Below are 17,844 nucleotides of genomic sequence, written 5' to 3' on the forward strand. Positions count from 1 at the left end.
TGCTAAACAGTCACAGCCCTTAAGGCCAAACAACATGCCAGACACACTTGTAATAGGTGACTCCATAGTCAGACACACTGACGTCCCGCTCACCAGACTGAACAAGGATAGGGTCACAGTAAGCTGCCTGTCGGGAGCTAGAATCCGCCACATAACACAAGCACTCAGGTCACTCTACAGCAAGTACAAATATGACTCAGTCATTGTACATGCCGGTGTGAATGACCTGAGATGTACCTCCCTGGACTACATGAAAAGAGACATAGAGGAGCTCTCTGATTATGTAGCCCAGGCCGGTATGACCCTGACCCTGAGCAGCATCTTACCCTCACCAAGAATGATGCCACAGTACAAAGACAAAATGATCAGTTTTAAGAATTGGCTTAATTACTGGTGTCATTCAAAGGGGATCCAACGTCTGTCTGCTTGGGATGACATGCTCGACAAGCCACGCTGCTTCGCAAGGGATGGCTTGCACCTGTCACCCCTGGGCTTCTGGATATTGGCCAAGGCTCTTGCCACCCCCATAGTGCCTTTTTTAGGCAAGGCTCAAATGACAAACCTACCTCCCTAGAAAACACAAGTGGAAAAAAAATAAGGGTAATGCTGCTCAATGCCAGAAGTCTAAACCTCAAGATGCACACCCTCGAAGTCCTCCTCAGTATGGAGAACATCAATGTCTGTGCAGTGACTGAAACCTGGTTCAAGGCTCCTGAGAGCACCCCAGCACTATCAGGTTTTACCTCATATCATGCTTTCTGGCCCCAAAACTTGGACTGGACCACAAAAGGAGGGGGAGTATCCATATTCATCAAAGATACCCACACCTCCAGGTTAGTAGCAATGCACGAAGCATCGGAGACCATCCAGGTGCAACTAACCATAGGCAAAACTGCCCTACAGGTTGTAACATGCTACAGACCACCCTCTCAAACTCAGGAAACTCACACAATCTTCCTGAAGACACTGGAGAGTATAAATGTCTCTCCAAATACCATCATATTGGGAGACTTCAACTACTCAAACATAGACTAGGAACATTACTCAAGCCCAAACACCCTAGCCCAAAGGTTCCTAGAATTCATAAACTCAAATGCAATGGAACAACTAGTCACCATTCCCACAAGAGGAGACAATATACTAGACCTGATCATCACAAACATGGGGACAAAATGCTCCACACCGGAAGTATATCCCTCATTGGTAAGATCAGGCCATAAATTAATCTCACTGGAAATCCACATCCCGCCCCCACCCCCTGCACAAAAGACCACAGTGAAGAACTTCTCAAAAGCCAACTTCACACTTCTTAAGACTGAAGTGGTATCCTTCAAGGTACCTGGGCCAGTGGAAACCACAACCCACACTGCTGAATCCTTTGCAAATGCCTTCTACGAGCACCTTCAAGAATGCATGGATCATGCAATCCCAAATAAAACCAAGACCCATTCCCCCAAAGGCAGGCGTCCGGTCTGGTGGACCCCAGCCATAAACAAACTTTACAACAGAAGGAGGAAGCTACTACATGACAGAGCAAAATCCCTAAATGGGAAGGCATCTCTGATCAGTACTAGCAAAAAACTATGATCACTCATAAAATCATCCAAGGCCAACTTTGAGAGAAAAATCGCAAAAGACACAAAAGACAATCACAAGGCCTTCTTTAGCTATGTTAGAAACCTGGGTGGAAACTCCCAGATATGCTCAGATTTAGTCCAAAATGACAATAAATACACTGAACCCACTGACATTGCCAATATTCTGGCAGATAGGTTCAGAGCAAATTTCTCCCCCCCCCCCAAAAGGAGAAATAACTATCCCAGCAGAGTATAGCCTCCCTAACATCTCAGATGCCCAGGTGAGAGCCGCCCTCTCTAAAGCTAAAAACACAGCATCAATGGGACCAGACGGTGTCCCGGGCTGTGTGCTATATGAACTCCAAGAGGAACTAAACCCAAACATAAGGCTGCTGTTTAATCTTAGCCTTACTACAGGATACGTACCCAAAGAGTGGCGTACGGCAACAGTGGTCCCACTTCACAAAGGCGGTGCTTCTACGGACCCTGGAAATTACCGCCCCATAAGCTTGATGAGCCTGGTCTGCAAAGCTATGGAGAGGATCATTATGGAACTCATAAACAAAGACATTGGGGACCTACAGACATTGGATCCTACCCAATTTGGCTTTGTCAAGGGCAGATCCTGCCTTTTGAACTTGGTTGACTTTTTTGAAACCGTCACTAAGGCCATTGAGCCTACCTTGACCTTGCAAAAGCCTTTGACACAATACCACACTTGGGCATCATAGACAAACTCACCAGCTTAAATGTAAACCCATATGTCACGAGATGGGTTGCAAACTGGCTCAAGGACAGAACCCACAGGGTCAGAGTTGCTGGAGCTATGTCAGACTCTAAGCCAGTCACAAGCAGTGTCCCACAGGGCTCAGTCCTGGGACCCCTCTTGTTTGGCATTTATTTTTCCGAGGTACAGGCAAACATAGGAGGATTGTGGCTGACAAAGTTCGCAGATGACTGCAAACTGGGCGCCATAATTGATACTCCAGCGGACACAAACATCCTTCAGAGAGGACTCATAGAAATGGATAATTGGTGCCAGAGCCATGGCCTTAAGCTTAACGCCAAAAAATGTATAGTCATACCCTTTGGGAAAAATAAGGTACCCACAAATTACCACATAGGTGGTAATCCATTAAGTACGGAAGAGGTAATCAGGGACCTAGGGACCCAGGTTGACAGTAACCTCTCATTTGACACTCACATTGCCAAAGAGGTTAGGAAGACCTTCTATACTGCCCACCTTATCATGAAGGGTTTCACATCTAGATCAAGAGAGGTCATTGTGCCCCTGTACTCATCTCTTATTAGGCCAATGATTGAGTACAATGCCCCATTTGGGATGTATCTTACCCGACACCTGCAGCAGTTGGAAAGACCCCAAAAGTTCCTCACCAAGAGGATAAAGGGTCTTAAACATATGTCATATGCTGCCCGACTGAAAAAACTCCAGCTCTTTTCAGTCGCATACCGCCTACTCAGAGGTGACTTATGCCTAACGTACAAGGCCATGTCCAATCCGGAATTAATGGACATGCTCCACCTCAAAAAATCCAAATCCATCAGAGCCACGAGAGCAAGAGACTTAAACCTCAACACAGAAATAAATAGGACGTGCTGGAGGGACAGATTCATAACCCAGTGGCTCCCTACACTCTGGAAAAGAATCCCAATCCATGTTAGGCAGAGCCCCTCACTAACTCTATTCAAGAGAAATCTTGACGAGTGGATGGGAGATCGTAGGTTTACCCCAGGGGTCATCTCTGTGTCACTACTAGACACAGGCACAGTAAACTAAACCCTAAATGGGCGTAGTATTCTCATCCTAAGGGGTGGTGAAAGCCACACACACTCTGGCTAGGCTTATAAATGCCCTAGGGCAGATAGCCTAGTACGAACCTATGAACCTATGAACCTCTCCTGCAACATCAACAAGATGGTTTGGAAGGACGGGTATATTTCTCTCTAACATAGATGACGAACAGGCATGGTAGTTCATTTAGTTGCTTTATTACATAGAAACACATCAGGATGGACAGCGGCATCATAAAATATAAACAAACTGACTAACAGACAGACTTTACAGATAGGGTCTATATTATAACAACGAAACACCAGCTCTTCGAACACCTAAACATCGACACCTAATGAGCTAAATCTGAAATGCATCACAGGGAAAAAAAATTGTGTGGCCCACCAACAGGAAAACAAACTTTCAAACCCTAACCAAGTGGGGGGGGGGGCTTCACCCCCCACACACCACTAACTAAATATACCAACTTCGAGATCGCTCTACATTAGATAAAAGGGCAAATTCCCTATAATGGCCAAGCAAATTTTTTCCTTGTGAAAAAATTCACAGAAGTAGCCGTTCGTGCTTTTCAGAGTTCGCTCATTAGGTGTCAATCTTTTGGTGTTTGAAGAGATGGTGTTTTGAGGTACTGATATAGACCTTTATAGATATACATGCTTACATCACAACAGCTTACTACAAAATGGCAGTCAGGCTCACACGGGCTCAGTATTTATACTCTTGTGTGAGCCCTTAGATATCTTCTTAAAGATACATACACACACATTGATCTACACATGGTATGACCCCATGTATCATTATTTGGGTAATATATAATTATTGACCATGGGATGGATAAAGCCAATTTATAACCCAATTGGATAGGATATTTTGTGCATAAAAATGAAAATTGCCTAGGCTTAAACTGGCTAGCCTAGTACTTACCTATGAACTTATGCAACCCTGACCATGTCCCATACTTCACTAAATGCTTTGCAGAATCTGATATTTTCTTAATTTTTACATTAACTGCATAAGAAAATAAATTATTATTCGGATTTCTAAGTACAGACTTGTTTTTCTTTTTTTGTGTACACTTCTCTGCAGTATAATAGATTTATTTTTCAATTGAAATGTTTAGCTCATATACTCTTACCAAAATATTGTGCATAGCTAGTTCCTGCTTCAAAATCTTGATCTCCTGTTCAAGGTTTTTCACCAGCCTCTGGAAAAAAAAACAGTATGACTTATAAAAACTTCCTTGTTTTTTGTCTGTTTAAAAAATGTTATACATACACATGCCTTGTGTGTCTATGCATTCAGATCAAAGACATTGTATTAGCCAACTTGTCAAAATATCCTTGCAATATCCACATTTATAATGTAAGGGCCTGGCAGTTACATTATAGTATGTGGGCACAGGCTCTGATATTAGGAGTTTTGAGATAACAGTAACTTGTATGTGCAAGCCACAACCATCATTATTATTGTAAGTTTTGGATTCATATAAAATGTCAAACTTAGGAAGCTACATTCACCAAATTAACATAACTTTGGGCATTTTGAGTATTTTGACCACCATGAGTATAACATGCAATATTTATTATGTTAACCCATCAATACAGGTTGCAAAAATTATCATGTGGCACAGAAGGTAAATTTTTCAAACAGACGTTGCGATATCCTTCCGTTTCACTGTAGCAGTATAACTTACATTAGGGATCCCCTGCAAAGGGCAGCCTGATGTCCAGCCATTATACCAAAGCCTTTAGGTTGCTAAGGGTATGCTGTATATCACACGTATGCTCCTGCATGCAGCATAGGGCATAAAGGTAATGTCCAGACTTACCATCCTTAGAACTTCTTTGCTGCCAAATTGAATGTCATCTTTGATCATCAGTCTGAACTCTTGCTTCAGTTGCTGGTTTACCAAGCCATTTTCAGATAAGTGCCCACTTGGGGTTTTTTTTTCCTTTGTTTTTGTTGCTTTTTAGTGTTGTTTTAGTTGCTTTTCTGTATAAAAAAAAAGTTCTAAGCTTGTTTCTTGCCTTTCCTGTAACTAGTCTAGTCCAGATATAGATTTGCTGTATCCAGGACTGTTTGTAAGATTCTGAGCCCCCCCCCCCAAAAAAAGCCTTTCTGTGTTGGAGGGAAGCCTTCAAGCTTATCAGTGGGAGTGGTAAGCACTAAGTAGCTTATCTACCCCAAGAGGAGTGGTTTCTGGCCCAGAAATTGTAGTTTATTGGCCATATGGGCAGTTTTTCCATCTCTTTCAAATTTCTGGTTTAAAAGCCCACGTTTGTACTTGCTTCCCACCTTTCCTGTAACTAGTCTAGTTCAGATACAGATTTGCTGTATGCAGGACTGTTTGTAAGCTTCTGAGCCCCTCAAGCCTTTCTGTGTTGGAGGGTAGCCTTCTAAGCTTATCAGTGGGAGTGGTAAGCACTAGGTAGCCTATCTACCACAAGAGGAGTGGTTTCTGGCCCAGAATTTGTAGCTGATTGGCCGTTTGGACAGTCTTTCCATCCCTTTCAACTTTCTGGTTTTCTAGTTTAAAAGCTTGCGTTTGTGTGGGTTTGCACTTGTTTAAGCTCCGTGCAGAGGTGCCAAGCTGAGGTAAACTATTACAGGTGTCAGAAAGTCTGCTCTTCAGTTTTCCCCTTAGATCTTGCTAGTTCTTTCTCTCTTGCACTTCAAATAGCCAAATCACTTTGCACTTCAACAGGTTTTTGTAGCTATTACTGTAACACACCTAAGTGCCATCAGCACTAGTCGTTTTTCATGGAAATAGCTTCAGTACTTAGTAGTTATGACCACCCCTCCTGGCATGATTAAAGTGCAGTTCCCTGTGCTTCCTCCTATAAACCTGGTGCACTTGGGAATTCTGAGCCAGTGTAGCAATTGCCTCATATACACAGACAACCCTCTCCTCTTACCTCCCAACACTCAGACTTGTGATAGATGCACTTATATCTCCAAACTGTAAGCTTTGCACTCTCCAGCCAAGACCAGACTAGCTGGTCAAGAGGAGAAGGTCAACACCTGCACCACACCACATGGAACACATAGCCCTTCAGTACACCCACCATCACAGCTCTCATATAAAAACACAAACCACACACTAAGCTTTGCAGAGGCTCTCAATAGAAATTTACCCAAACAGCAGAGACCTCCAAGACAGAAACACACTCAACCACCACAACACAGCACAAATCACAGGACACATAGCTCACCTCCACAGTATGCCCCTCAACCTAAGCCCCTAAGGCTAAACACATTGCCCAATACACTAATCATAGGTGACTCAATAGTGAGGCACACAGATGTCCCATTCACTAGGCTGAATAAGGAGAAGGTAACATTCAGCTGTCTATCAGGTGCCAGAATCCGACACATAACACACGTACTCAGGTCACTCCACAACAAGTATAAGTATGACTCAGTCATTGTCCATGTGGGTATGAATGACCAGAGATGCACCTCCATGGACTACATGAAAAGAGATATGGTGGAGCTCTCGGAATCAATGGCCCAGGCAGGTATGACACTAGCCCTGAGCAGTATCCTACCATCACACAGAATGATAATGGTACCACAGTACAAACAAAAAATGATTTACTTAAACAATTGGCTAAATTTCTGGTGTCATTCTAAGGGGATCCAGTATCTGTCTGCTTGGGGATGACATGCTTTGCCAGAGATGGCCTGCATCTGTCACCCCTGGGTTTCCAGGTACTGGGCTAAGGCTCTTGCCACCCCTATAGTGCATTTTTTAGGCAGTGTTCCAAAGACTAAATTACCACTGTAACAGCTATAAATAAATTAAATCTGAGGGTCATGCTGCTCAGCGCTAGAAGTCTAAATCTCAAGATGCACTCGCTTGAAGCACTCCTCAAAATGGAGAACATCGACATTTGTGCTGTAACTGAGACCTCATTTAAAGTGGTAGAAAGCAACCCTGTGCTACCAGGCTATAACTCATTCCACACCTTTCGTCCCCAAAACATGGACCAAAGCTCCAAAGGTGGTGGTGTCTTCATATTCATAAAGGATATGCACACCTCCAGACTAGTAGTCCAGCATAATGCATCTGAGATACTTCAGGTACAACTAACATTGGGTGAGACGGCGATCCAGGTCATTTATTTTTTTTTATTTTACATTTGTTGACTGGGCTAGTCTAGTTGGATACATGTCCATTTTCAGTAGAAGCCTGGGGAGAAAAGCTCCAAAAATAAAATAATACATAGATTAAAAAGTAATAGCAGATAAAACTTACAAAAGCTAAAAAAGCTGTTCTTACAAAAGTAATAGCAGATAAAACTTACAAAAAACTAAAAAAGCAGTTCTTACAAAACATTTTTTTTTTGCCTTATAGCCTGCTATAGGTCCCCAACCATGTCCCTAGACTCTCACTCCATGTTCTGAAGCACCCTGGAATCTATCAAGGTCCAACCCAACACTTTTTTACTAGGAGACTTCAACTACCCCTCCATCAACTGAGAAAACTACTCAAGCACCAATATACTGGCCCAACACTTCCTGGAATTCATCATTTCCAATGCCCTGGACCAGCTCATTCTGACCCCCACTAGAGGAAGCCACATCCTTAACCTGGTTATTACTAACATGGGCAACCATTGCTCTACACCAGTAGTCAATCCCTCCCTGGTCAGATCCGACCATAAACTGATCACCATGGAAATCCACATCTCACCCACACCCCCCTGCAAAGGTAACCACCTTGAAAAACTTCTCTAAAGCTGACTTTGGACTCCTAAAAACAGAGGTGGCTAACTTCATGGCACCCATGCCAATGGAAAATAGCTGCATGACTGCCGAATCATACACCAATGCACTGTACAAACATGTACATGAATGCATGGAACAAGCCATACCTAACAGAAACAAGATGCTCTCCTCCAAAAAAAAGGAAGCCAATCTGGTGGTCCCTTGCCATTAATAAACTCTACAACAGAAAGAAGAAACTGTTATAGAAAAAGGTGAAGTCCCAAGACTGGAAAAACTCCCTTATTAGCCTCAACAAAAAGTTGAGATCCCTTATCAAATTCTCTAAAGCCAACTATGAAGCAGAATTGCGGCAGACACTAAAAACAATCACAAAGCCTTCTATAGCTATATGAAGAACGTCCACAGCAATACCCATATTTTCTCTGAGTTACTCCACAATGGTACCTCCTATACTGAGCCAACAGATATTGCCAACATACTGGCTGACAGATTCAGTGCCAACTCTCCCCCACCAAAGGACCAATCACAATACCGTTAAGAATGCAAGGCACCCAGCATTACTGCAGCGCAGGTTAAAGCTGCATTGTCCAAGGCCAAGAATACAGCTTCCATGGGACTAAATAATATTCCTGGCTGTGCTCTACATGAACTACAAAGTGAACTGGCACCACATCTGTGTGCCCTGTTCAGTCACAGCCTCACTCAGGCTTTGTCCCTACCAAATGGCGCACTGCTACAGTCATCCCTCTCCATAAAGGGGGAGTGACTACAGACCCTGGGAATTATCACCCCATTAGCCTGATGAGTTTGATATGTAAAGCTATGGAGCACATCATCATGGACCTGATTAACAAAGATATAGGAAATCTCAAAACTCTAGACCCCACGCAATTTGGCTTTGTGAAAGGGAGATCATGCCTGCTCAACCTATTGACATCTTTGAGTCAGTCACCAGGGCTGTGGATGAAAGTAAGGCAGTGCATGCAGCCTACCTCGATCTGGCCAAGGCCTTTGATACCATTCCTCACTCAGGAATTATTGATAAACTCACCAAACTAGGCATCAACCCCTATATCACTAGGTGGGTTGCAAATTGGCTCACAGATAGAACACACAGTGTGAAAGTAGCACATTCCAAGTCAGACTGCCGACCAGTCATGAGTGGAGTTCCACATGGATTGGTCCTGGGTCCTCTTCTGTTTGTCTTCTACTTCTCAGAAGTTCAAGCTAACACAAAGGGATTCTGGCTGACCAAGTTCGCAGATGACTACAAACTGGGAGCCATTATTAACTCCCCAAGTGATGCAGACATCCTACAGAAAGGCCTCACTGAAACCAATGACTGGTGTCAAAACCATGGCCTTAAGCTTAATGCCACAAAATGGGTCATCATCCCCTTTGGTAAAAACTCAGTTCCCACTAATTACCACATTGATGGCAACCCACTGTACACTGAAGGTGTTATAAGAGATCTGGGGAAACAGGTTGACAGCAACCTCTCCTTCAACCACTATGTTGCCACTGTGGTCAGAAAGTCCTTCCATGTGGCACATCTCATTATCAAGGGTTTTGCATCCAGGAAGAAAGAGGTCATCGTCTCTCTCTACTCTTCCCTCATTAGACCAGTCATTGAGTATAATGCACCATTTGGCATGTACCTCACTAGACACCTGCAACAGCTGGAGAGGCAACAGAAGTACCTCACGAAGAGGATCCTAGGCGTTAAACACATGTCCTACATGGACAGACTCAAAAGACTCCAGCTATTCTCTGTCTCATATCACCTACTTAGAGGAGATCTCTGCTTGATTTACAAAGCCATGTCTGACCCCAGCTCTGTTAGAAATGCTACATCTAAAGAAATCCCAATCCCTCTGCACCACATGCTCCAGAGACCTCAACCTCATTACCACAGTCAACAGAACATGCTGGAGGAACAGGTTCCTCACCCAGAGACTGCCCATGCTCTGGAATAGACTTCCCATACATGTCAAGCAGAGCACCTCACTGTCCCTCTTCAAGAGAAATCTTGATGAGTGGATGGGTAACAGAAAGTTCACCCTGGGGATCAATCCAGTGGCTCTACTTGAAAGAGGCACTGGGAACTAATGTTGGGCAGCACAATGCCAGGGCACTTATCTGACTAGGCTTGTAAAGGCTCCAGGGGCACTAGCCTAGTACACACCTATGAACCTATGAACATGTTATCCAGAAAGGGTAAATGCCAGTGTGGAAGACAGACTCCCCAGAAAGATAGTCACAAGCAGTATTCATTTTGTTTAGGTGATTCCCACAACCATACATCCTGTTTTATTTGCCAGGCTTTCACCCTGAAGACTCTGTATAACTGTCTTTCCTCTTTGGCCTTATATTTAGAAAAACAATGTCTTTAGCTTTTGGCAAAAGACAACATGAAAGGAACTTCCCACTCCAAGGGTCAGCCATCCATGAAGAAGAAGGCCAAGAAAGCTAGGTCTGATTCTTCAGTTGTGCCACCTCCACCAGAAGTCTCTCTCGAGGCTTGTGAAAGCTCAGAAGATTGACTAGCTCCTTTACTGGATTCCTCTGCCTCTGCTTCAGAGGCTGGCATGGATCCAGCTTCAAGCACATCTTTGGAGGCCTTGCAGATGTTCGCTTTGGGTGTTCAGGTGGAACCATGGCTGATTATTACAGAAGGGCCTAGGGGTGTTCCTCATATTTTAGTTAGGGAGGAGGTACCGACTACCATATATGTTGTAAGTAATTGCTATGTTAAATTGTTAATCACTATGTAATCCAATGTAACTACTGTCTGTTTATTTTAACTGTGGAGCTTTTCTCACCGGGCCTCCGCTGAAAATGGACCTACGTCCAGTCGGACACTCCCGGTCAACAAATGTAAATAAATAAATAAATAAATAAATAAACCATTATAGAGTGTCGTATTGGGTCTGAACCTTCTAAGCTTTACAAACCTGATGTCCCTTTAAAGAAGAAACAAAAAACCTAAACATGCTTCTCCTGCTCCAAAGGACCCCCAGAGTGAATGGCAGAATTTCACTCAAGCTTTTTTTAATGTCCATATGGCTTTGAAGCCTCCTCAAGAAATTTCTGTTCCAGCTCCCTCTTGGTCTTCTACTCCTCTTAAGAGGCCTAGGCTACAAGATTCCTCTAAGGAGGAGGAGGATTCTGATGAGGAATCTCTTGCCTAGTCTTCACAGATTCCTTCAACCTTAGACTATGGTTCTGAGGAAGAGGAGCCCACTAGTTCTGACTTTCCTTTTAAGGAGATTTCCTTTGGGGGCACAATATCCAGAATGATGGAATTTTTCAAATGGGATTGTGCCCAGGTGTCTGAGGTTCAGAAGAGGTATTACAAGCTTCTGCAAATGTATTCTCCTAGACCGTCTGCTACTCCTCCTGTTCTGGCTGCCTTGTTGGTTGACTTTTCTACTGCATCTCAGGCTCCTGATTCCCAGCTCCCAGCTTCCCCAAACAAAATGATAGGTTTTATAAGGTGCCTGATGATTTCAAGTTCCTTTATAATTGTTCTTCTGCTGACCCTTCTATGGTGTCTGTGGTATCTGACAAGCCATCAAAGTCAATGCCTTCTACAAAATTGCTTCCTTCTGATAAAGACAGCAGAACTATGGAAAAACTGGTTAGGAAGGTATATACCTTGGCCACCCTGCCTTACTTTTAGGGCTGTCAGTTATCAGACCCATACGACAAGATATATTTTGCTCTTCTGTCTCAGGCCTGTCAAGTTATTTCTGACCTTCCTGATTCTGAGGGGAAGACTTCTGCTCTCTCCTTGTTAGGGACTTCTCAGGTGGCTCACCATTCTATTAAATGTAGTTATGATGCAGCAGATGCTTCTTCCAGGACTGCTGCTTTTGGTTCTATGCTGAGGAGTTATTCCTGGCTGTGGTCTCAACCTCCGCCTGATGATATTAAGGCAAAGTTGATGGATGCTCCTCTGGATAAAAAGCATTTGTTTGGTGCTGCTGCTGCTGCTGCAGAATTATTTAAGTCCTTACAGGAAAAGGGTAAGGTCTTACAAGATCTAAAACATCTTTGTTTCTCCTGTACCTAAATTCCAAAGGCATTACCCTAATAAGCCGGCCTTTGTTTGTAGGCAGTCTCCCCCTCCCCCCAAAGGTAAGAAGGGTGATAGAAGGGATCCTCCTGCTAAGGTTACCCAGACACATTTAGCTCAGAAGTCTCCTCAGCATTGGGTGATGACTTGTCGGAACATGGGTTAAATTCTTGGTTAGGCTTGCAAGGGCCTGAGGGTCAATAGTCTAGTAGGTTCCTATCACTTCATAGAACTTTTACAAGTTTGAACCACATATGGTCGAGAACATATGTTCGAATGTGTAAAAGTTTGAGCGTGTGAATGGAAATCTCCATAGGCGAAGGTTTCCATTAACTTCAATTTGGTGTGATCTCGGAGTTGGTATATTTAAGTAGTGGGAGGTGTGAGTTGTGTGTTACAACTGTTTATTTTATTTTCTGTTGTGTTTTTTTTTTTTTTTAGGTAGTCAAAGTTATGTAACTTCGAACATAATGGTTCGACCATTAAGTGTTCGAATTTACGTAACTTCGACTATGTGATATAGACCCTAGTCTAGTAACTTCCTATGATCCTATGATCCTGACAAATGAGGTACTGTCTGACTATCCTGTTCTTCACAGCCACATTCCTCTTTCTTTTCATCTTTCCCCTGTCACTTCCTGTTGGTTAAAGATTATTCAAGATTCCTGAGTTCTTTCCTTCATTCTCCAAGGGTACTACATGGCCTGGAAATCTCTTGCCCCCTTTTCATGGGCATTCCTCAGCCTCTTCAGGAACAATTAGTCTTTTTTCCAGAGGTGCTTGAAGGTCTCTTGACAAAGGGAACTATTCAGAAAGTTCCAGATTCTCAAAGCAGGGAGGGGTTTTATTCCAGAATGTTCTTAGTCCCCAGGAAGTAGGGCACTTGGAGACCAATTGTGGATCTCTGTAACCCAAAAAAACCTTTCTGAAAGTCCCTTTCATTCAGATGTTGTCCCTTCAGACTTTGTTTCCTCTGTTGCTTCCTCAGGTTTTTCTAGTTTCTCTGGATTACAAGGATGCGTATCTTCATATCCCTATTCATCCCATTTTAAGTATGTTTTTACATTTCTCTGATGTTTCCTGGCATTTTCTGTTCTCTGCTTTGCCCGTTGGCCTCTGTACTGTCCTAAGAGTATTCAACAAATGCCTCGCTCCTGTGATTGCTTTTAAAAGGCTAAGGGGGTTACAGGTCTTTCCCTACCTAGATGACCTACTTTTTCAGGCCTCCTTTCCAGAGATCTGCTGTAATATCTTCACTTTGCCATTTTCTCCTCCAAAGCCTGGAGTTCACTATAAATTATCAAAAGTCCTTTCTGACTCTTTCTCAGGATCATGCATTTCTGGGATGCAGGATCCAGACTGTCCCAATGCTGGCATCCCTGCCTCCTCCCAAGGCCTTAACTCTCATTGCCTTCTTTCAATCCCTTTTTCCTCTGGCCTCAGTTACAGACAGGGAATTTCTGAGAGCTCTGGATTTCATGGCCTCCACTATTCTTATGCTCCCTCTAGTCAAACTCCACATGAGAAAGCTCAAGTGGTTTATAAAGTCAGTTTGCCTTCAGCAATCTCATCCTCTAGATTTCATTGTCCCTCTTCTTCCATGCCTCAAGCTGGAATTTCAGCAGTGGATTTGGCAGTTGTCACACAATCCAGGGCTTCCTTTTCAACCTCTACTCCCCTCTCAGGAGCTGTTCACAGATGTTTCAGATGTGGGATGGGGGCTTCCTTCAGCTCTCTTAAAGTGTAGGGCCTCTGGTTGCTTCAACAAAAGAAAGACCAATCAGTGTGAAAGATATGAGAGTGCTTCTGTGGCTCTTCAAGCATTTAATTTTCCTTTCACTCCAGGGCCCCTCAAGGTAGTTGCAGACAATACCACAGTGATGTGGTATGTCAACAAGCAAGGGGGGATAAGCTCTTATCTCCTTTGCAGGTTAGCATTTCAAATGTGGGAGCTAGCTATCCAGTAGCAAGTGACACTTCAGGCAATTTACATTCCCTCAGGTCCATATCACAATCCCACAAGTGGATTATTCACAGGGTTATGTTTCTGGACATTGACATGTTCAAGATAAAGCAGGATGCTCCCAAAATCTTGCTGGTGACTCCCTTTTGGCCCAGACAGCATTGGTTCTCTCTTCTTCTGCATTTAGCCAAGGGCAGTCATCACAAGTTACCTCACAGGGTGGACCTACTCACACAAGACAAGGGAATTCTTATCCATCCCCACCTGTCCACTCTTAACTGACACTGTGGGTGACAGGATTTTGATTCCATATAGACACCTTTTATTGAGGACATGCTCAGGGTCCTGCAGAAGCCCAGGAAACCCACTACTAGGAAATCCTACTTATCCAAATGTAAGAGATTTTCTGTTTGGTGTCTTTCTCATAACCTGGATCTACTTTCTGTGGATGTTCCTTTGGTTCTCTCTTATCTGTGTGTACTGCTCAAAGCTGGGTTGGAATATTCTTGTGTTAAGGCCTACTTGTCAGTTATTTCTGCTTGTCTGCCTTTAGTACCCCCCTTTAGCCTCTAGATTTGAGGCTAAACAGCTTCTTAAAGACGTCCTTCATATTAGATTTCCCAGGAATCTTGTCTCTCCTTCCTGAGACCTTAATTTTGTTTTGGAGAAATTGACCCAGGTTCTTTTTGAGCCTGTGTTTTCAGATTCCTTGCAGCATTGTTCTTGGAAGACTGTTCTTCTGTTGGCCATTACTTCTTCTAGACGGGTGTCTGAGCTTCAAGCCCTTATGGCTTTTCCTTTTTCAGTTTTCCATAAGGACAGGGTATCCTTTCGTACTAATCCTTCTTTTATGCACAAAGTGGTGAATGAGTTGTCTCTTAATCAATTTATTCATTTGCCCACTTTTTCCCTTCTTTGCAATCTGCTAGTGAGAAGGTTTTGCACACTTTGGATGTCCATAGACAACTCAGATTTTATTTGGATAAGACCAAAGCTTTTCGCAAATCTGATCAGTTTTTTGTTTCCTTTGATCCAAGATCTTTCAGATTGTCTGATTCCGAGCAAGCTATTTCTTCTTGGATATTTAAAGCCATTTATTTTTGTTATTCTTTTCATGGCAAGAGCCTTCTTTCTTCTGTTAAGGCACATTCTACTATGGCTGTGGCTTCTTCTGATGCTTTTTTCAAAGGGTTTAGATACTAACTCAATTCTTGAGGCAGCTACCTGGATATCTGTGCATACTTTTATCAAGCAATATACGTTGGATGTGATATCCAGAGCTATGGTTGATTTTGCTAGGGCTATTCTTCATGGGTTCCTAGAGGGCTCTGCTGGTTCTTCCTCCTCCTTGTCATCTTCCCGAGCTTTTGTACTCTCCCTATTGTAAGGAATACTGCAACAGTGAAATGGGAGGACATGGTACAGTTGTGTAAACTCTTACCATAATGGTAGCTGTCCTTTTTTTCACTGTTGCAGTATTCACTCCCTCCCTCCTCCCCCTGGTTCTTTTCCCTTCTGGATGTGCTTGTTACCTCTCTAATCCTTGGAATGGCATACCTACTGGGGCTCTCAGTTCTGAGTATGGTATGTCCGGACATCACCTTTGTGCCATACGTTGTACACAGGGAGCATATATGTTACATACGGCATACCCTTAGCAACCTTAAGGCTTTGGTATACTGGCTGGACATCAAGCTGCCCTTGGCAGGAGATCCCTATTGTAAAGAATACTGCAACAGTGAAGAGAAGGACATCTACCATTATGGTAAGATTTTACACAACTGTACTTTCTCATTTTGAAGGCTGAAAAGGACACACTCACCTGAATCTGAGAGAATATATTCTAAATCATTAATATTATGAGGTTATCTGATAACAAATAGAATGTTGACTTTTTTCAATACCTAAATAAAATTAGCAGTCTAAATGCTCTTATGTGACACAGAAAGCAATTTCATAAACAACATTTTAGGAGTGCAAAAACACATTTTAATCCCAACCCAGAATCTCAGAGTACTATATTTTACAACTGTGGCATTAAACATTGGACAAACTGGTTCACTAAGTTTGCAGATGACGATAAATTAGGAGCTATCATAGGTTCCCCCCACGACACAAACATCCTACAAGAGGGTCTGACACAAACAAATGATTGGTGTCAGAGCCACGAATTAAAACTCAGTGCAGAGAAATGCATTATGGTGCCCTTTGGGAAGTCATCCACCCAGGCTAATTACTCCATTGATAAAGCATCCCAAAGAACTGATCCAATTGTTAGGGATATGGGAACATATGTTGATAGTATTTAGTCCTTCGACCAACATGTAGCCAAGATAGAAAAACAATCATTCTATGTCACCTAACTCATAAGGAAGGGAATGGCATACAGGTCCAAGGAAATTATAGCACCACTCTGCTCAGCCTTTATCAGACCTGTCATTGAATACACGCCCCCTTTGGAATGTACCTAAGCAGGTACCTGCAGCAGTTGGAGCATCCTCAAAGATTTGTCACCAGGAGAATCCAGGATATGAATACCCTGTTCTACACAGATCACCTTAAGGCCCTGTCTCTTTAGTCAGTCTCCTACAGGTTAATGACAGGTGATCTTTGCCTGGCATATAAGGCATCCTCAGACCCAGCTCTAATGGACCTCTTACACAACTGAAAAACAAACAGCACCAGGAAAACTAAATCCAAGGACCTGAACTTTGCCTACAACATAAATAAAACATGTTGGAGAGACCAATGTGTGTGTCAGAGGATCCCCACACTATGGAAAGTGCTCCACATCCACGTGAAGTGGAGTTCATCCCTGACCCTTTTCAAGTGAAACCTTGACCATATCCACCCCCCCCACACACACACACAAACATACACAACCCTTAGCTACCTCATTGCTAACATACCCCACCATATAGACATTCAATGTACTTCAGGACAAAACTGGACTGGGTTGCATGGCTAGGGTTATGAAAACCCTGATGGTTGATAGCCTAGTACAAATCTGTGAACCTATGAACTGTGACAATAAATATTGTCCCATATTAAAGTAAAAATACTACGTCAGAGAAATGTGTCATTGATGTTTTGTTTTCCAGCTTATTTCTAGCAACTGAGTTAATCTTTCTGACATGACTTAAGCAATATTAATACAAAGAATGTAAACATTTTCAATTGTGTTGCAGGAGAAGTCTTCTCAAAAAGACAGCAAACCCAAACAATCCTCTGTAGTTTGGAAGATGCACTTTGGCCAGTATCCTGCAAAAGGATATTTCCACGAGCTACTCACTCTAACAGTAGTTGAATGGCTTTTTTTATTTTTCTTCAATGGGGATTCTTTTTTAGGGGGTGTCTGTTCCACCAAAATGATCTCTCTCTCTCTCTCTATATATATATATAGATATATAGATATATAGATATAGATATAGAAATAGATATATAGATATAGATGTGGGCTTGTAGTTCTGTAGCAGTAGGTGATCCCTGCTCCCATGCAAAGCCAGTGACTGGACATCTGGACAGTCAGTCACTATCTCTGAGGAGAGTAAATGCTGCTCTAGATTAACTAAATTAATTCATAATTTTTTGGAGCCACAATATCTAAAGATAAACAACCAGAAAGGATGCTCATTCCTGGCAGAAATGGAATTGGTACTCCACAAAATAACTATCTCAAGTC

The 17,844-nt window shown here is 42.9% G+C and overlaps 1 protein-coding gene across 1 annotated transcript in view; it reads right to left on the bottom strand.

Moving 5' to 3' along the window:
- The window catches only part of KIF9 (kinesin family member 9), a 1,986,094-nt gene that overhangs the window by 960,287 nt on the left and 1,007,963 nt on the right, over positions 1–17,844 (bottom strand). Inside the window, exon 10 of the mRNA XM_044066028.1 lies at positions 4,526–4,594. Coding sequence (XP_043921963.1) covers positions 4,526–4,594 — 69 coding nt within the window. The remainder of the gene's footprint in view (positions 1–4,525; positions 4,595–17,844) is intronic.

This window comes from Protopterus annectens, chromosome 3.part0 (genome assembly GCF_019279795.1).
Source record: "Protopterus annectens isolate FY-2018-M chromosome 3.part0, PAN1.0, whole genome shotgun sequence".
Classification (NCBI taxonomy): domain Eukaryota; kingdom Metazoa; phylum Chordata; order Ceratodontiformes; family Protopteridae; genus Protopterus; species Protopterus annectens.